At 42.4% G+C, this 20,646-nt stretch overlaps 1 protein-coding gene across 1 annotated transcript in view; it reads left to right on the forward strand.

The window, feature by feature from the left end:
• Positions 1 to 6,459: 6,459 nt before the first annotated feature.
• The window catches only part of LOC310745937 (macrophage mannose receptor 1-like), a 73,402-nt gene continuing 59,215 nt past the window's right edge, over positions 6,460 to 20,646 (forward strand). The window contains exons 1-9 of the mRNA XM_083579249.1: positions 6,460 to 6,626; positions 9,106 to 9,507; positions 11,435 to 11,608; positions 13,392 to 13,550; positions 14,014 to 14,127; positions 14,433 to 14,576; positions 15,559 to 15,741; positions 16,586 to 16,743; positions 17,925 to 18,038. Coding sequence (XP_083435375.1) covers positions 6,566 to 6,626; positions 9,106 to 9,507; positions 11,435 to 11,608; positions 13,392 to 13,550; positions 14,014 to 14,127; positions 14,433 to 14,576; positions 15,559 to 15,741; positions 16,586 to 16,743; positions 17,925 to 18,038 — 1,509 coding nt within the window. The 5' untranslated portion in view covers positions 6,460 to 6,565. The remainder of the gene's footprint in view (positions 6,627 to 9,105; positions 9,508 to 11,434; positions 11,609 to 13,391; positions 13,551 to 14,013; positions 14,128 to 14,432; positions 14,577 to 15,558; positions 15,742 to 16,585; positions 16,744 to 17,924; positions 18,039 to 20,646) is intronic.

Here is a 20,646-nt window from a genome sequence, read left to right on the forward strand (position 1 = left end):
GTTTTACTTGTTTGGATGCCTTTCTGATGAGAGCTTAAAGCTCTACACTTTTCTTTGCTTCCTTCAGTGTGATAGAGAAAGCTTTCTTTGCTCCCTCAACCCAGAAACTCACATTGGCTGCTGCTCTCAGCATAATGAGGCCAGGAGGACACAGAGTGCAATGAATTAGATGCTACTGGGCGGGGTGGAGAGACTTTTAAAGGAGAAGGAAGTTTTCAGTGGCATCTAGTTGTGATGGCTATGTTACTTCCATTACTGGAGGCAGAATTCCTCCGATCACTCACCACGAGTGAAAGAAGACTGTTGGACTCATGTCTTGCTTGTGAGGTCCCCATCACAAGCACTGGAGGGCCACCCTGAGAATAGAATGCTAAATGGGCCTTTGGTTGATCAAGCAGGCGTCTTCTTATCGGTGGGGGAAACTTGATTCACAGTTACTCCCCCTGCCCACCACAAAGTCTGTTTATTTTGTAATATGAAGGCAAGAGTGGGAGCAGAGCTAGCAGAGGTAGCAGGGAGGGTTACAGCACTTAAACACAATACTGAAAACAACTAACAATTATTAAAATGAGGTGGGCCCTCAAAAATACCTCAAAGGTCAAAAGCCAGGGGAAAGTGGTGTGTTTTCAGCATCCTCCAGAAGCAATATAATGAAGGTGCTATGTGCACCTCTGTGGGGAAGGAGTTCCACAGTTTAGAAGCTGCCAGAGAGCGCCTTCTCCTGGCTACCTTCACCTCTGAGGGTGGGGGAACTACCAAGAACTGTTCTCTGCCGATTTCAGCAGCAAAGTGGTCTGTATGGAAGGAGGTGGTCATTGAGATATTTGGGGCATGAGCACTTTGAATTGGGCTCAGAAATGAACTGGCTGCCAGGGCAGCTGTTTTAAATGGGTTATATGCGATACAAATGGAACCCAGCCAGCAATCTGGCTGCTACATTTGGACCAACTGAATTCTCCAAGACATCTTCAAGGACAGCCCTATGAACGTCTCCTGAGAAGTAAGTCTCATTGATTTTAATGGGCCTCAAATGCGTAGGTGATTGCAACCTAAAGGTTCTTTCTGGTCGTAAGCTTCCATTGTTGGCATCAGACACCGACAGGGAAGTAATTCTTGCTAAATAATAAATAATAAAAAGGTAGACTCCATTCGCCCCAGTTATCTGCACAGGTCCAGGCTTGATTCACAATCACAGCAATGGGGTGAAAACTGCTTCTATGTTATCAGGGTTCCATGCTGCTCTGAAAATACAAATCTGATTCCTGGTTGAACTGATCTGATTGTGTGGTAGTTGCCAAATCTAGTAGTACACTTTTCCAGGTATTGCTACTGCTGGTGTTTATCACAATCTGCCTAGCCACATGGAAAAGAAGTTAACAGGAGGGAGGGTTCAATGTTCACCAATCGCTTTCTGATTATGATCCTCTTGTTAGACCTCATTATAAGTTATACTGCTGATTACCTGATGGAACTGGCTGCATTATTTTCTGTTGCTTACACTCCTTTCAAGCACATTGGATTATTTAAAAACATTAAACTACATATCTCAAGATGTATATTTGTGTCAAAGAATGTAGTTTTAATAGCACCAAATTTTTCTAAGCAGCAGGATGTTGCTGGTAATACAAAAGTGTTTGAGAAGAACAGTAACTTCTCAATAGATTCTTAGGGCATCCATTGCTATGAGCTCCTTTTATGACCCTCAGCTACTACAACAGCTGCAACTGTTCCTGTGCTGGGATAACTTTGCCTTACTAGTTCATACCCTCCAACATTTCTCCGATGGAAATAGGGACATCCCGTTCCATAATGATAATTTTACTATTTATACCCCACACATCTTACTGGGTTGCCAAAGCCACTCTGAGCCACTTCCAACATATATAAAAACATAATAAAACATTAAACATTGGGGGGGGGAACCCTTCCCTATACAGGATTGCCTTCAGACAGCTCAGGGGTCCGATAACTCCATACCCTCCAACATGTCTCCAATGAAAATAGGGACATCCTAAGGAAAAGCAGGACATTCTGGGATCAAATCAGAAACCAGGACAGCTTCTCTAAATCAGGGATGTCAGTGGAAAATAGGGGCACTTGGAGGGTCTGCTAGTCTTCAAGATTGGATTACTGCAGTGGACTCTTTGTGGGTCTTTAAGTCTTGTCTGGAAACTACAAACATCTACAAAGTTAATGAATACTTTGTATAGTAGAATAACTACTAACTATGTGAAACATCAGTATGCACAACAATTTTACAGAACAGTCCTGCATCTCATGGGTGATGAATCATCTTTCCCAGAGAGCCACATTTCTTCATGGTTTGGGGCTGCATACAAACATTTCCTTTTCTTTTATAAATTCTTCTGAATTATCTGGTAATGGGCTAACCAGGCACCAACTCAGCAATTTGAATGAAAAAAAATATGACCACTTTTTCAAAATATTCAGGAAACTTCATAACATTGCAGATGACTTTCACTTCTCAATTCTTTTGAACTCATTATACTTTGCGGTTGATCCACATTTTCCAGATGTGATTGAGGAAGGAACTAGGCAGTGCTTACCAAACAGAACAGCTGCCCCATGTCCCCCAATCTCCTTTGAACATGTTGCTCTTTATTTGCTTCCTGGTGTTATTTCCTTCTCTAGAAATGCACATTGGTTGTTGCTGGTGAAGATGAAAAACAAACAAAAAAAACCCCATACTGCTTCATGATGCCAAGAGAACACAAAGTGTGCTGAATCAGATGCTACAGAGGGTGCTATCGATAGAGGAGAAGGTGGTCAATGAGAAGCCATGATGATGATATTACCTGTAGTATCAGAAAGTGTACGTGTCTGATTAAGAGCTGCTGAGGACCACTGCAATTGCATCCCCCTTGTAGGCTTCTCACAGGATCTAGTTGGTCACTACACAAATAGGATTAAATAGGCCTTTGGTCTAACCACAGAGGGGTCTTTTCATAGGAAGGGGAATTTGCTACACAGTTGTTCACCACCCTCCAATGTCTGTATTTCCTGTAATGTGAAGTAGACATTGGGATCAGAGCCAGCTCCACCATTAAGCTAAGGTGACAGTTGTTCAGGGGCAGTGGCATCAAACTTCTGCCTCTGCATCCGAAGCCCCATGACCATTGTCCCTTATTGGAAGACAGAGGTGTGTGTGCTACATGGCCTGTCCTGGCTTCACTAAACTAGCCTGTTGTGTCAGGCACAGTGCAAGCTGCTGTTTCATTGCCAGTGTTGAAGGAAGATTCGACTGCCATTCCAGTTGGCCTCTGTATGTGGAACACAGAGAGGCAGTGGGGCAAGAGCTTGGTAGTTTTAGACACTGAACTTAATGGTTTCCCAGGCTCCTCCATTCAGAAAGCTATTTGGATTACTTCAGTTGTGAAGCACAGAATAAACCTTTCTCTCACCATTCCATTCTTTACAGTTGCTTCTACATTCCTGACATCTTATAGCAAAACTACCACTACTGCTGCTACTACTACTACTACTACTACTACTACAAAGCATTTCGTAAACCCTGGGGGGGGGAATAATATGGTGAGAATGTGCAGTTTAGCCTTTTAAACTTACTTAAATCATAACAATATCATGAGTTAATGACCATAGGAATAAAATGGGGTCTCACATACATTGTCTCTCTTACACACTGTGCCAACAGATTCTCACTCTGTGACTTTTGAGCAACTTAACAACAAGCATCCACAGCAAGAACCATCCAACCTGTGATGGCTGGGACTCGGGCTCGGAGCCAGAGGTGTCTCAGTCCGCACCGGATCCTTTGCCTCAGGCGGCAGCTGAACCTAGTCTGGGGCCTGATTCTGAAGAGCCTCAGTCTGCACAGGTTCCCCTGCAACAAGCACTAGCTGGGCCGAGTCAGGGGCCTGAGCCTGCCCTGGCTGCAGATGCGGGGATTACCTTGTTGCCTCCAGCTGGGCAATCACTTACAGCTGCTCCACTACCAGTTGGGTCAGGAGAGGCTGAGGCGGCCTCTGGGTCTAGTAACCTGCCAACATCTCCCGAGCTGCAGAGACTGAGAGGTCTGAGAGAAGGAGAGACCTGAGTACTCGCAGGAGGAGTGCTCGCCTTCGGGCGAGACAGGGAGGTGATCAGGACCAGCCGTTACCCTGACAGAGATAAAAGGCTGCTGGACCCTGCCCCAGGTTGCAGGAGAAATGTTGCTGTTTCCCAGAACCTGTCTGTGATCCTGTGCCTGGTTTCCTGCCTCGTGTCCTGCCTTGGCCCTGTCGGACTGACTCCTCATGGAACCCTTGGATTCAGGACCGGACCAGGACCGCATTACTCAGGTTACCTCCGGGCCCAGCACACAACCCTTGTCCATAGCAACAGAGCAAAAAACAAAAACTAAAGACAAAAGAGGGTGGTGTTTCTCTCCCCTTCCCAGTCACGAGGAAACTTCTGGGCCTCAAAGGGCTGATGTTGGCTATCTGCTTATGATGGAAGTCCATGACAAGAGACGTTATTCCCAACCACCACTTCAACTTGCTTGGCTTACATCTGACAACCAAGACTATAGGGATGGGGAACCTCAGGCCTAGGGACTGTGGTCCTCCAGAACCCCTAAGTGACCCTTGGATCTTTCCCCCAGCCACACACACTTCCCAGCCACTGGCCCTGTTTTGTACCCCCTCCCCCTTGAGTATTTTGACTGTCTAGAATGTGTCGTTGAAGTATGAAATTAACATTTGCTGCTCCACCCACTAGTATGTGGTCCTTTGAAAGTCTCCTAGAACAGAATATGGCTCTCAGTCTGAAAAATGTTCCCCACACCTGTTATGGATCAAGACTAGATTACTTCTCTGTCAGGCTTCTTGGAATCAGATCCCTCCCCCGGTGGCAGTAATTAAGCAGATCAAAAGAAAGTTCTTACCAGATAAGTTCTTTAATAATCACAGCAAGATACAAAGGAAGATATAGCATGCTAAAAAATGTGTTGTTCCCAGTAAAGGTTTTCCCTCTGTCCCCATTAATCTATGTCATTCCTATGTCGGGTAATCTGATCTTGTTACCTTTGTGCTTTCTGTTCTATCACTCTCAGAGCCCATCTAGTCTTAGGCAAAGGTGGAGTCAGGAATGCTTTCCAAGGACACTGAATCTGCCAGCTGTCTCTCTCTCCTGGTGTTTCCTCTTCTAGCTGCTCCTCACCCAATATTTCCCAGCTTTTCCACTCTGGACTATGCCCTTCTGCAAACCACTGTTCTAAATCAATACTGTCCTTCTGCCCTTGGAAAGGTTCAGAAAAGTGGGCGGCTCCCACTATTCCTCCTCAGTCCACTCCCTGACTGTCTCCTTCCACAGTGTTTCTTCTACAGGAGGAAGTGAGCACTGGAACAATATAATTATTTAATATGAACCATTAACAGTGTTTTTATCTAAATTGCAAATGCAAGGATTTTCTATATACAGTGGTACCTTGGGTTACATACACTTCAGGTTACATACACTTCAGGTTACAGACTCTGCTAACCCAGAAATAGTACCTCAGGTTAAGAACTTTGCTTCAGGATGAGAACAGAAATTGCACGGCAGCAGCGGGAGGCCCCATTAGCTAAAGCGATGCTTCAGGTTAAGAACAGTTTCAGGTTAACAACGGACCTCCAGAACGAATTAAGTACATAACCAGAGGTACCACTGTATAAGCTGATTTACATCACTGACACAAAATTGAAAGGACTCCAGTAAACACATGAACATTGTCTACAATCACTGTAAGGTCTTCACTGTAGCCACACAGTTGCTCCCTCTCAATCAAGGATCCAACTCATTTAGGAGCTCAGAGAGCACTTAGAATACTCTAGTGGAATCTCCCCATGTTAAACCTTTTCAACAATACACACAGACATTCTCCATTTCAGCGTCAATTAAACAATTATACTTAACATAGTGTTCAGAACATTATTGCCTCCAACTGTGGAGGCAGAGCATAGCCATTATGGCTAGTGACGATTGATAGCCTTTTGATCTGCCTCTGGTCCTTTTCATCTTCATTTCCTGAGGCCAGAATCAGACCTCCAGCTATCGGCTCTCTCAGAGCTTGGCCATGGCTTAAAAGCAGCATAGTTATCAATGAGGATCTCCCATGTACATTCTTCCTTAGCACTATGTACTGTTACCTTGTTTTGTTAGCTTGTGGAGTTCTACCAGCCTAAATAACTAAATAACTCATGGGTTTTCTGCAGAAATAGGTCTTTTCCATGGAAGCTGGTTAGCAAAAGTGTGTGTGTGTGTGTGTGTAAGAGAGAGCCTAAGTGCCAGCCTAAGTGATGAGAAACGAATCTAAATATCCCAAAGATGATATGCAAAAATAGATCTTTTCCATGGAAGCTGATGGGTTAGCAAAAATCTGTGAGTGAGTGTGTCTGTGTCAGCACACACACACTGCAATCCGTTTGTACTACTACAATGAATTTCATGTCAAACACAGAAGTGAAAATTTCATTCTGCCTGACTCATTTATGAAGTACTTGAAAAGCAGCAAACTCTGATTTGTCTTATTTCCATGGGAGTGGTGTGATAGGTTTGGTTGTGGCCAATGTCTTCCTTTTGGCTCCTAAATCTCTTGCTCCTCATCCAGCCAGCTTTTCAGGTATCAGGTAAGCTCTTCTTCACTTCCACCACCATTGTTACCTTAGCAATAAGTGGAGCTGCATCTTTCACATAATTTTATCTGGTGAAATTTAAATCATCTTCAGAAAGTTAATGTTGTACAGCTAGGAAGTTAAATACATGAAATGTTAGATTCAAGGTTAATTGGTTTAACATTTTTATTGTTTATAACCATAAAAAGGTGTGGAAGTTATTACAATAAATTAATGGCTAACATAGTTTTGAATACAATTTATTTATTTGTGTTCTATTGTTGAAATAAAGAATTTACTTCTTTCCCTTCTTTTCCCCGTTACTTATTTTTGCACGATACAAATATAAATTGTAAACATAAGATAAATATTTTTTGATCTAACAATATTACACAAGCAATATATCCAACATCTGCATTTACATCATAAAAAAGCATCTGGTTTATATATCACCGATATGCTTTGCACGGACACAAAGCTATTTGATCTAGTGGAACCTTCCATCAGTGAAATAGGGAAAGGGGCAACATTTGCCATTTCTCACTCCCCTTGCATCTCCCTCCCACCCCCATGTGCCAAAGATCCCCCAAGAGGGTTGGGGTCCTCCCCATTCGGCTAATGGAGGGCTCTGCTGGATCAATGAGGTTTCCTTCAGTGTGAAGGACAATACTGGTTACAGCCCTTTGGAGCCTCTTTCTCATGAAGGGAAATCACCACATTGTTAGCTATACTTCAATAGAAGAATCATTTTTTGAAGTGGCTGGAGTTCTTTAATCATGTAGATGATGGTCTATTAACCAATGTAGTTTTAATTTCTAGATATGTTAGATAACTCAATTCGTACACCTTACTGTTGATACCAGTTTTAATGAATCAAGGATTAGTCATGCTTTATGTTTTTGTATTATATTGCTTTTAGGGTTGCTGTTGTCTTTATTTGTAATTCACCTCTAGATTAGTTTCAAGCAAAAAGGTGGTACAGAAATTCTTTTAATTAACTAAAGCAATAATATATCAGTTGTTCACCATATGTTTTCTTTTATTAAAAGCAGATGACCCAAAACATTGGTCACAGCCCAAATACTCCACCAAAGCTGCTTTTAGCCAGTGGGTAAATGCAAATATAAGGCACTCGGGTGGTGCTGTGGGTTAAACCACAGAGCCTAGGACTTGCTGATCAGAAGGTTGGCGGTTCAAATCCCCGTGACGGGGTGAGCTCCCGTTGCTCGGTCCCAGCTCCTGCCAACCTAGCAGTTCGAAAGCACATCAAAGTGCAAGTAGATAAATATGTACCGCTCCGGCGGGAAGGTAAACGGCATTTCTGTGCGCTGCTCTGGTTCGCCAGAAGCAGCTTAGTCATGCTGGCCACATGACCCGGAAGCTGTACACCGGCTCCCTCGGCCAATAAAGCGGGATGAGCACCACAACCCCAGAGTCGGCCACAACTGGACCTAATGGTCAGGGGTCCCTTTACCTTTACCTAAATGAAAATATATGGCACAATACAAGGGTCATATGTTTTTCCCTGCACAGTTAAATTGTTGGGGTTTCGGATGGAATTGGCATCAGAGAGGGAAAGGATCAACTCACTCTTTCCTATCTGCACACCAGGTTGGCCCCAGCACTGTGGTTTTAACAAAATAGAAAGATGTTAAGGGAACCAATTTCAGATCTCACACATGCCTACTTTGTCCTTCAAACACATTAAAGAAATATAACATAAAAATATTTCTGTTGGCATGGTTGAGGGTTTTTAGAAGTTTTATTTATAAAGATTTAAAAAAACAAACAAAACAAAACCTCACCATGAAAATGAAATGTTGCTTAAAAATAGATGCCAACAACAATAGTTAAAGGTAAAGGGACCCCTGACCATTAGGTCCAGTCGTGGCCGACTCTGGGGTTGCGGTGCTCATCTCGCTTTATTGGCTGAGGAAGCCAGCATACAGCTTCTGGGTCATGTGGCCAGCATGACTAAGCTGCTTCTGGCGAACCAGAGCCGCGCACGGAAACGCCGTTTACCTTCCCGCCTATTTATCTACTTGCACTTTGACGTGCTTTTGAACTGCTAGGTGGGCAGGAGCAGGGACCGAGCAATGGGAGCTCACCGTGTCGTGGGGATTTGAACCGCCGACCTTCTGATCGGCAAGTCCTAGGCTCTGTGGTTTAACCCACAGCGCCACCCGTGTCCCTTGCCAACAACAATAGCATAGTATTTAGAATAAAATAAGCTGCAAACTATATCTGCCACAAAGAATCAAAATTAGTGACTTATAAATGGAATAGTTTATTGACCACTGAATAATAAGGCACTGTACTGGATCATGAAAATAAAGTACAGTATTAACATGAAAGGCATTTCTCCCTTTTCTCTTTCAATATTACTGCCTCTTATTCTGAATCCTGGTATTACCATTCTACCAGTGGTTGGGATATTGGAAAGTATGTGGAACTTCCTCCCTAGTTTCCTATTCTTCCTCTCTTGATTTTACAGACAGTGACAGCTTTCTGATATATAATGAAAACCTCAAGCTCTGTATACAATCTCAGAAATCTGGTTCCATCATTGTGGACAACTGCTATGAGGATAATGAGTGGCAACATTTCAAGTGGGTTTCCGACGACCAGATTTTGAACATGGCAGTGAAATTATGCCTGGCAGTGCCTTCCAAGTCAAACCTGGTTGCCCTCACCCTCTCCCCCTGTAATGAGACGACTGAACTTCAGAAATGGGAATGCAGAAATGAGAGCCTCCTTGCACTCGAACAGGGGGATTTGTTTTTAAATCCCGAAAGTGGCCAAAAAAGTCGTCTTATACTTTCTAAAGTAGCCACCAGCAAGAGTACCTGGAAGATCTATGGAACAAAAGACAGCCTGTGCTCTAAGGCCCATGAAGGTAAAATTCAAATTCCTCTTTCTCTAGATGATCAGATGGTCAAGGCTGACATAGACATGGTGCTAACCACATAACTTCAAAACATATCCAAAGAAAACCCATCTTGTAGCAGTCATGGGAGTCCAGTTTTCATCAGGACCAGAGCAAAGGGAGAGCAGCTGTTTAGCCCTGTTTGTTTCTGTCATGGTTATGACATAAATGTCTCAGCCCAGCCTCTTTATCTCTCTGACCATCTCTTTCTATATCTCTCTAACACACACACACACACTAGCATCTTACTCTTTGCTTTGACAAAGTACAGTGGTACCTCAGGTTAAGTACTTAATTCGTTCCGGAGGTCCGTTCTTAACCTGAAACTGTTCTTAACCTGAAGCACCACTTTAGCTAATTGGGCCTCCTACTGCCGCTGCGCTGCCAGAGCATGATTTCTGTTCTCATCCTGAAGCAAAGTTCTTAACCCAAGGTACTATTTCTGGGTTAGGGGAGTCTGTAACCTGAAGCGTAGGTAACCCGAGGTACCACTGTAGTGATAATCTGCATCCAGCCAAATTCAAGTACTGTACTAAGAAAGCTTTCATGTCATATTAGAAGTGGATGGTTTTATTTTTTGGTCTTGGAGGGCCCAACACTTGAAACACAAAATGCTGCTACCAGGACTGGGGTCTCTGGGCTGTAGACCTGGAGGTTCAAGGGTAGCGATGGTGTGTGTGTGAAATTCTATTCAGTTTGCATTTAAAGCTGAATCCAGCACATCTGAACTTTTGAAAAGCAATACGAAAACTGAAACACAGCTACCCTTCAAAATTTGCAGTTATCTAATTTTTTTCAATATTGTTCTCTGAGCATTCACAAAAAGGGATCTAATAGGAAAGTGCATTAAAAAAAGAATATATTTGTGGAAATAACATACAAAATGCATTATGTAAGGGAAATTGCAAAAAAAGTGCATTAGTCAAAACTGCATATAAAAAATGTGTGCATTAGGAGAAATTCATACTAAAATCTTATGACGATTTTTTAAAATCAAAAATTGCTGAATCTCTCCTTCCTCAGTAGACATATGCACCCTTTCCAATAGATGTTTAAATGATGTTTTAAAACTGTAAGAATTACCGGGGTGGGGGGACATGCAAGGATAGAAATATAGCCCAACAGTATCAATTCAATTTCTATTAGTTCAATTTGTTTCATTGGTTCCACTAGTTCCATTTGCCTGAGCAGGAAATGCTTTCACTTCCTTTGCATTGCAACAAGGGGCCGGATTTACCAACACTGGGTGGTTGGTAGCAGTGGCGTAGCGTGGGGGGTGCAGGGGGGGCCGGCCGCACCGGGCGCAACATCTGGGGGTTAGGGTTAGGGGGCGCAAATCCACGGGTTGGGGGCGCAAATCCACGGGTTAGGGGTGCAAATTACTTGCCTTGCCCCGGGTTCTGACAACCCACGCTACGCCACTGGTTGGTAGCTTTCTGTTTATTTCGCAACTCTACTCCTGTGTAGAAATTTCATGATGGGCACCAGAGTTTAAGTGTGCATACCATGCAGCCTACTTCAAAAAGTCTTAGGAAGACAGCAAGATACTTTGTACCATGTCAAAACTTTGGCTCATCCACATAATATTGTCAGCAGCTCTCCAGGGTTTCATTCAGAAGTCTTTCCCAACCTTTCCTAGGGACACCAGAGACTGATGATCCACTTCAATTAAAAGGGAAGTTGCACATGTGCATTCATGCAACAGAATGAATGTTCAAAACCTAGTTAATGTCAATGGGGAAGCCTGTCTACACAGAAAGTCAACATATACATCTGAGTATATCTGGCATTCTGTGTTGAGGACTTTGTCTTCATCTCTTCTGCTTACCAACTTCTGTTCTTATCTCATAACAGATCAAAATTATTTCATCATTGCATCTATTCAATTTTCTTTTAGCTCTGTATACCTTAGAAGGCAATTCTTTTGGAGCCCCCTGTATGTTTCCATTCAAGTATCGGAATGAATTGTATGCTCAGTGCATAAGAGACAATGATGAACATGGGCGACTTTGGTGCGGAACAACTGCAGATGTGGATAGAGACTCTTTAACCGGATATTGTCCAGCGAAAGGTAAACAAAAAGTGTTTGTTTGAGCCTTTGGCATTGTGCATTTGTTGCTTAGAGGAATGTTCGTCTTAACAAAGAGAAAAGCAAACAGTCGTTATTATATCTGTTCTACAGGTTGTGCAACTTAAGAAGAAAATGGGGAGAGGGATCTTTCTCCTGTGAATCAGAACAAAATGAATTGTCAGTAATGTCAGGGTCCCCTTACAGGATCAGGCTCACACTTCTTCAATTGAAAGGAACAGATGTCAAGCCAAAAGCAAGGTCCACAGTAGAGTTGGCAAACTGCTGTATGCAGGGTATAGCCAGTTTTCCTCTGGCTCTCTCATCTCCTTTGAGCCAATCAGCCGTTCAGTGGGGAGCAGCTTAGATGGAAAAGGATTTTGATATTCTCCAAAGTGTGCAATTGCAGGTCTTTCCCCTGCAGCAAGAAGATCAAAGCAGAGGGAGAAATGTCTTGGCAGACTTCCGTCCCTTGCAAATAGGCTTTTGCATTTTTTTCAGTTGCATACCTGCAATTTTCAGGATGCACTTACACCTTGGCATTTGACACATTGAATAGGCGTAAGGCAGGGCTTGTAGTTTACCTGCACATTCACCTTCTCTGTATTGTTTTCATGGGATTACTGCACGGCTGCCAACAGAGAAGAGGTCAGATTTTGGGGAATCAGCTGGGGCCCTAGACTCTTAGCTTTAATTTTTAAAAGATGGAAGCCAGTTGGACAGGGGTGACTAAAGACTCTTTAAGCGGACATTGTCCAGTAAAAGGTAAAACGGAGTTTGTTTATTTATAATATACAGTTTTAATTTTTTTAAAAAAATCATGGGGAGTACAACATATAAGAATAAGCCAGGCCCTTACTTTGCCATCATGTATGAGCTGCTTAGATGAATGTTCCTCCTACACAGAGAAAGGGAAATAGTCATTATTGCCTCTGTTTTACTGATTGTGCAACATAAGCAGAAGATGAGGGTGGGGGAGGGGGACTTTCCCCTAAGAGTGAGAGTAAAATAAATATAAAGAATGCCAGAGCTCCATACAGGATCATGTCTGCACTTCTTTACTTGAAAGGGATTGAGATGATGATGTAGTTCAGTTCAAGACAAAATCAAGGTCTAGAGCAGAAGCGGGGCAGCCAGATTCCATTTGTCCCTTGGTCTTCTCCCAACCCTCAGCTGTTCAGTGGAGAACAGCTGAAAAAGTTTTGATGCTGTATGAACCATGCAGCTGCAGATCCTTTCTCTTAGGTAAGAAGACCAAAGCAGAGAGGGAACCAGAAGGTACAATTTGAGTAGAGCTACTAAAATGAAATATATGCCTTTGTTTCTATGTGGAACAATGGTCTCTGTGTGTGATGGTGTGTTAAAGATGAGTGTGTCTGGTCCTTCCTTTTTTGGGATCTGGCCAGTGGTGACTCATGCAGTGGGTGGGGTAGAGTTGTATATACATCCATGCATTAGGTGTGAATGTCTACAGGGATAAAGCCAACTCATGTAAACTAACCTGAAACCTGAAGTCCTCTTTGCACACAGGGTTCCATGAAGCGTAAATGGAAATTGATGTGTTTAAGTTGCTGCGCCTGAAGATATCCCCACCTAATGTTTGAATATTGCAAATGGGGCTTCGGAAGCCACATTATTATGGAGGGAGGCCCAGGGTGCTGCTCCATATGATTTGGGTATCCTCTGGAAAAGTGGTATCTTGATTAATCAGGTTTATCTCACTTGCAGATTTAGCTTTGCCATTTGTGATTTTATAATTTGACACTAGTGTTAACAATGCTTACAGATGATGAATTCTTCTGGACCAAAAACCATTGGACAGGGAATCTCTACCAGATCAATTCCCGCTCAGCTCTAACATGGTACCAAGCAAGAAAAAGTTGCCGGCAACAGAATGCAGATTTACTGAGCATCACCAGTTTACATGAACAAGCGTACCTGACAGGTAGAACATAATAAAGCACACCTAAAGAAGTGATCAGTTCTAATAATATTTTGCTACATAATCAATATTGTCTCAACTATAGGGAGCAATTTCATAAACATAATATAATAAGTACCCTTACTCCCAGCAGAATTAATTTGAATGTCATCCGTTCCAATGATCCCACTGCAGATTATTCTTTGCATTCATGGTTACCAAATCTCCTAGCAGGTCCTCTGTGTCTTTGACAACAGTAGAAGCAGAAATTAATTAATTAAATCTAATGAAGCATAGCATCGGCATACTAGATGAAATGTTTCATCATATTAATTTCTGCTTAAAATTTAGCTATACTGGAATAAAAGCTGCCATCCTAGAAGCGACTTTTGTTGTGGTTTAATTTTGCTTCCTTCCACCCAGCTTCATAATTATGGATCCCATAGCTCCATAATACAAGACAACTGATTTTCTTTTCATTGAATAGGATTAATAAATAGTATGACTACTGCCTACTGGATTGGTCTGATCAGCTTTGATGCCGAGAGTGGATGGCAATGGATTGGTGATCGTCCTTTCAGATATTTAAACTGGGCTCCAGGTGAGTGAACCGTAATATATATATTATTCTATCTGAATCGTAATATATATATTATTTCTCCCGTGTTTTAGTGTTTTGTCCCTGTAGTTTCTTGTATAGATATTCCAAGAATACTATTTTCTCTTGAGATATAAATACTTCTGCAAACAGGAAAACAAATAACATGCATTTCTATTTAAAACATTACAAGCTACTTTTTAGCAGTGCTCCTAAAAATGCAGAGCCTCCAAATGAATGATAAATACAGTGTTGCTGTGTTAACACAGGGCATAGATAATGATTGTTTCTCTCACTCTTTCTTAAAGGAAGCCCATCCCCAGAAACAGAAAAATTGTGTGGATCAATGCTGTCTAAGAATGGCAATTGGGAGAATGATAAGTGCCACCAGAAACTTGGATACATTTGCAAGAAAGAAAACTTTTCATTAGATGTTTCTTTTATTCCTTCAGGTAGGATGCTAACCTGGGAATGAAGTTTACATATATTTCATTATGTCATAAGTTGTGGAGTTTGCCAATGGCAATATTACATTTTTTAAAATCTTATCTCTAGCAGTGGAGGTTTTGCTGTTTGTAGCAGTATATGCAATATAGAACACTTTATTGATGTCCGGTGGCCCAGGAACCAACTGCCACGGCAGGTTGCCAGGAACGGATAAGACAAGAAAAAGTCATTACCATCTGCTTTTTCATTCAATATTCACAGAGAGAGGCTTGGGAATGCAGCCTCTTGGAATAATGACGTTGTCCCGAGTAAATCTCCACCCCTCCTTCGTTCCCACTTCCTCATTCATCAACAGCACCACCACCCCTACGGTAGCTGCTTAGGGTCATTTGCCTTTGAGCCCTTTGCTCTCCTATATTTAAGGTTTGCTGGGTTCTGGGAGATGGTGGGTCTGGAATGCTTTCTAGTGACAACGTATCAGCCAGCTGCTGCTCCGGCTCTGCCTCCTCCTCCTCTCCCATTTTTCCCCAACTTTCCCCCTCATCTGCCTCTGAACTGTCTTCTTCGCTAGAAGGGTCAGGCTGGGGAAGCAGTCTCCACTGTTCCTCCTCTGCCCAGTCCCTGACAATTGGACTGAGATGCCAGAGGATATATTGTCATTAGCTAAGAATAAGTTATCAACTGTATTCTTAAACTCAACAGGTAGCATTCCCATCTGTTGTTGCGATTACACAGCAAATCTCACATTCCCATAGGTGAAATAAATGTATTTGAATACAATAATTGTTGGTAATTCTATTGACAATAATATCCTCATGGTAAAGAACTGGCTACTCTGTCTTGTTAATATTGATTGTCAGATTTGCCTCTGACATATTTTATATACACAAATTAAGGAATTGAGATTATGACATCCTAATAGCATAATACACTTTCTTCTTTAAAAAATCCTCCAGTCATGCTATCTTAAATTTGATCTCTTTTTAGATGGCTTGAAACCAATTAAATGTCCAGATGGCTGGGCTGCATTTGCAGGTCACTGTTACCGACTTAAAAGAGACCTTAAAACATGGAAGAATGCATTATGGTCCTGCAGAGAAGAAGATGGAGATTTAATAAGTATTCACAGCATTGAAGAATACAGCTTTGTCATATCTCAGCTTGGCTACCGTAAGTATATCTAGAAAGTTTGGTCCTTCTGGTATCTGCTAAATATGTGAGATTAAGAAGGAGAGTTTTTTGTTTTGCATTTTTGTTACCACGTGCAAGAAGGGAATGTTACTGAGTCTCCCACCCTGGGGGGAGGGGGAAGCACCAGTCTGCTGTATTGAACATGAGATCCAAATGTGAGATATGGCACTATTACAGCCTTCACCAAACTTCACCAAACCTAGGTCTCCAGCTGTTTCTGGACTACAACTTCCATCATCCCTTGTTGTTGTTTAGTCGCTTAGTTGTTTCCGACTCTTTGCGACCCCATGGACCGCCAGGCACTCCTGTCTTCCACTGCCTCCTGTAGTTTGATCAAACTCATGCTGGTAGCTTCAAGAACACTATCCAACCATCTTGTCCTCTGTCATCCCCTTCTCCTTGTGCCCTCCATCTTTCCCAACATCAGGGTCTTTTCCAGGGAGTCTTCTCTTCTCATGAGGTGGCCAAAGTATTGGAGCCTCAGCTTCACGATCTGTCCTTCCAGTAAGCACTCAGGGCTGATTTCCTTAAGAATGGATACGTTTGATCTTCTTGCAGTCCATGGGACTCTCGAGAGTCTCCTCCAGCACCATAATTCAAAAGCATCAATTCTTTGGCAATCAGCTTTCTTTATCCCTAAAGGTAAAGGTAAAGGAACCCCTAACCATTAGGTCCAGTCGTGGCCGACTCTGGGGTTGCGGCGCTCATCTCGCTTTATCCCTAGTGGTATACAAATTTAATAATAATAGGATCCTGTGAAACACCTGAGTTTATTGCAATTAAAGTCTGTGAGCAAATAAACAAGATGCATTTGTGTTCTTAGAGTCAACAGATCTTCTCTGGATAGGACTGAATGACCAGAAGATTCCGAAGTATTATGAATGGAGTGATGGTTCTACAGTGAGACTCACCAAGTGGCAGAAAGGAAAACCCGCACACATAAATGATGAGCAAAGTGCCTGTGTCATTATGAATGGGGAGGTAAAAAACACGGAACCCCCAACAAAGATGTATTTCCTTGGATTCAGTTTTGTGTGAAAGATCAAATACATCCAGGTCCTGCTTTCCGAACACAATGCGTTCCCAGGAATTTGTTAGGCGAGCATTCACATAACAAGTTGACAATTTACATCATTTCTTATGGGAATATTTTTAATCTGTCCAATCACTCTCCTCCCTCCCTCCATGGTTTCTTCCTGAAATGGCTGCAGCCAACCAGGAAAAGAGATGCAAAGGGGGGGGGGACTGATTTGTCTGCTCTCTCCTGCTCCCTGATTTGTCCAATCTCTCTCCCTCCCTGCATGGTTTCTGCCCAAAAAAAGGTTGCCACCGACCACAAATGCACAAACAAGTAAGGAGGGAGAAGATTTTGGCTGCTTGGATTTCTGAATCTGCGGTGGGCATAGCGAGGTCTGGGTACTAATTCTTCATTTCCGATAACAAAATTTGTGGATAACGAGCGTTCTGATAGCAGGACCTGTGTGCATAGTGGTGCACCTGGTGCACCTTCACAACCCCAGTTTGTCCTACTGTCCCAGTAAGCGGCAGTGCTGGTGTCAGGAGGGCATCTCCACATGACACCTTTCCCCATACTAACTGCTCTTGTTGAGACCTAATTGTATGTTACAAGGAGGCAGCAATTTCCATTCCATCTCATGTTAGTCACAATCAGCGCTGTTTCTCTTCTGCTACATGTAGAACCATCTTCTTGAGAATGTCACCTTTAGTCTTTTGATTTTTGTTTTTAAAAGAGGAAGCATTTCACAGATATGATTGTGCCAGTACTAAGGTGGGAATTGCTTGTTGAAATATCAGAAGCCAAACATGTGGCTGAATAAAACTTCCACTCATTGGTGGTTACGCTCCAGTGCAAGACTAATTGTTGCTTCTCATAAGAAGAAAAATTACAAATAAATTGCACAACTAATAAAACTAAATTGCAGAATACATTTTGTAAGGCAAAAGATTGTGCACAATAACTGAAGAATTCAAGAGAATTCAGCAAGAGAATTTGAATTGCCTAGCATCAAACTATGCTTTTTAAGGACAAGATAATGCAATAGAAAGCTTGGTATCAACACAAAAGACGTCAAGCATCAAGAAAATGAGGAAGTGTATTCTTCTTCACTGAAATGTTTATTTCTTTATTTTTTCATTTCCAGAGTGGATATTGGGCAGATTATTTCTGTGAAGAGGAACTTGGCTTCATCTGTAAAAGAGAACCGTTGGGATTTCTTCCTGAAGAACCTGAAAATGTTGATCCAAATTGCAAGAAAGTAAGTCTAAAGTAAACTGTACAGTAGTTTAACGAATGAAAGAAGGTTGATAAATAAAAGATTAGGAAGAGAATTTATAACATCGGAGAAAATTAAGAAAAGAGGAGTAGTATTGTATATAAAAAACAAATATGACCCACAACAGATCTTCAAGGACAAGGAAGGAAGAGTGATAGCTGTACAGTTAAGGTTGCAAGGCAAAAAAAAAAAAAAAGAAGAAGAATAATAATTGTGGGGATATATGCCCCAAATGAGAGGAAATCGAAATTTTACAAATCTTTGGAGGAAAAATTATTTGATTATATGGATCAGAAAATAATAGTAATGGGGGATATGAATGGGGTGGTTTCCCTTGAAATGGACAGAACAATAAGGAAAAAGAAGACTCAAAAGAAGGGAAACTCCCAATGGCTTTTTTAAAGTTGATGGAAAGTTTGAACCTAATAGACATTTGGAGATTCAAGTATTGATTAGAAAGACAGTACACTTTTTTCTCTGAGCCAAATCAATCTGCCAGAAGAATAGTCTACATATGGCTATCCAGTGAACTGACAATAAGAGTGGGAAAGGTGGAGATATTGCCAAGGACTCTCTCAGATCATAATGCAATATTATTGGATTTGAGAAGTGAAGGGAATTCAACATTTAGATGGAAATTGAATGAAGGCCTATTAGATAATCAAATGATTCTACAAAAAGCCCAAAAAACTATAAAAGGTAATTTTGAATTAAATTTGAATAAGGAAACTGATATAAATATGGTTTGGGAAACTAGTAAAGCAGTAATGAAAGGTTTCTTTATACAACACAATATGTTTCAGAGAAAGTTAAGGGAGAAGAAAAAGATACCTGACGAACGCATTAAAAATGAAAAAGAGTTAACTAAGAAACCTGGAAATACTTTGATAAAACAAAATATTAAGATGCTGCGAACCCAATTTTCAACGTTAATTAATCAAGAAGTAGAATGGAAAATAAAATATATAAAACAAACAAAAATTGAATTTGCAAATAAACCAGGAAAGCTTTTGGCATGGCAATTGAAAAAGAAACAAGACCAAAATATAATCAATAAGATAAAAGTAGAGGAGAAATTAATAGATAACCCAAAATAAATTAGAAAAAAATTCTTAAAATTTTATAGAGACTTATATAAAGCTGGAAAAGAGGATTTAGAAAAAATGGAGGAGTATTTAAGGAAGAATAATTTGCCAAAAATTCTGAAAGAATTTTTGAAAGATCGGTTAAATGCACCAATGTGATGGGATGGTGAGCTGCTTGTGCGTAAAATCCTGATCCCTCAGAGTTTGGCTAAGTTCCCAAACCTCTGTCTGTGATGGAGCTCCTTAAGCATGGATCCATCAATCGCTCGTTGAATCGGACAGTGGGCGTTTACGGAACTTCTTCCAGCATAAAAGCTCCTTAACGGAAACGCGTCTTCTGGACTCTCGGCGTGACAGTTTCCGCCGAGGAGTGGGTGTCCCTACGGGAGGTCCTGAAACCTCTCCACTGTTCTCGCTTGAAGTATCTCTGAGCCCTCCCTCCGACTCACTTTCCCTTGGAACTCCACTTCTCCCCCTGCTGGTCCCCTCCTCCGCTGAGTGGTCTCTCTCACCCTCCATGAGCCCTTTCACCTCCTTCGTCTCAGATGACAGTTCCCTGACATCCACCTCCCCTCCAGGGCCCCCTTCACCCCCTTCCCTCCCCTCCTCTGCGGGAGGCGAGGGAGCAAAACCCCTGAAGGAACCTCCCTCATCTTCCGAAGTTTCGAACACTTCCCTCCACCTTTTGCTGTTCCCGGTTTCCAAGTACTCCTCCTCCTCGGAGTCTGTACCTCCTTCCAACTCCGATTCCCTGAATCCCTCCAGTTCCTCCTCATCGTCGGTGGTGCCAAAGTACTCCCTCCGGAACCTCGCTACTGGCTGAGGTTTCCTGGGGAACCTTTGGTGGAACGTTTCGATCAAGACCTCGTCATGGACCTCCTCTGCCTTCACCCAGGTGTTTTCCGACTCCGGTTCCCCTTCCCACGCGACCAAATACTCCACCTGATTACCCTTCCACCTGGAGTCGATGATTTCCGCCACATAGTTGCGGCTTTCCCTTTCTTCTATGGCTGGCCCCCGTGTGGATACCCCTTCACCTTCCCCCCTGTATGGTGACAGTAATGACCTGTGGAATACTGGGTGCAGTTTCATGTGGTTCGGTAACCGGAGTCTGAAAGCCACTGGGTTGACCTGTTGGATGACCTCAAATGGTCCCAATCTTTTGGGTCTCAATTTCTTGCAACCCCCCTTGAACGGCAACCCTTGGGTTGATAGCCAGACCCGACTCCCCACCCTAATTGTTTCACCTTCCCTTCTGCTCTTGTCTGCCTGCCTCTTATATTCTTCTTTGGCCCTTTCTAAGTTGTGTTGGAGTTGACGATGGATCGCTTCCATTTCTTCCACAAAATGTTCAGCGGCCGGAACACTCCATCTCTCTCCTCCTTCCCCTGGAAACGCCCTGGGGTGGCACCCATAATTAGCCAAAAAGGGGCTCATCCCGGTGGACACATTCTCTGCATTATTGTAAGCAAATTCCGCTAGTGCCAACTTTTCGACCCAATCGT

Source organism: Podarcis filfolensis, assembly GCF_964270895.1.
Source record: "Podarcis filfolensis genome assembly, chromosome: 12".
NCBI lineage: Eukaryota > Metazoa > Chordata > Lepidosauria > Squamata > Lacertidae > Podarcis > Podarcis filfolensis.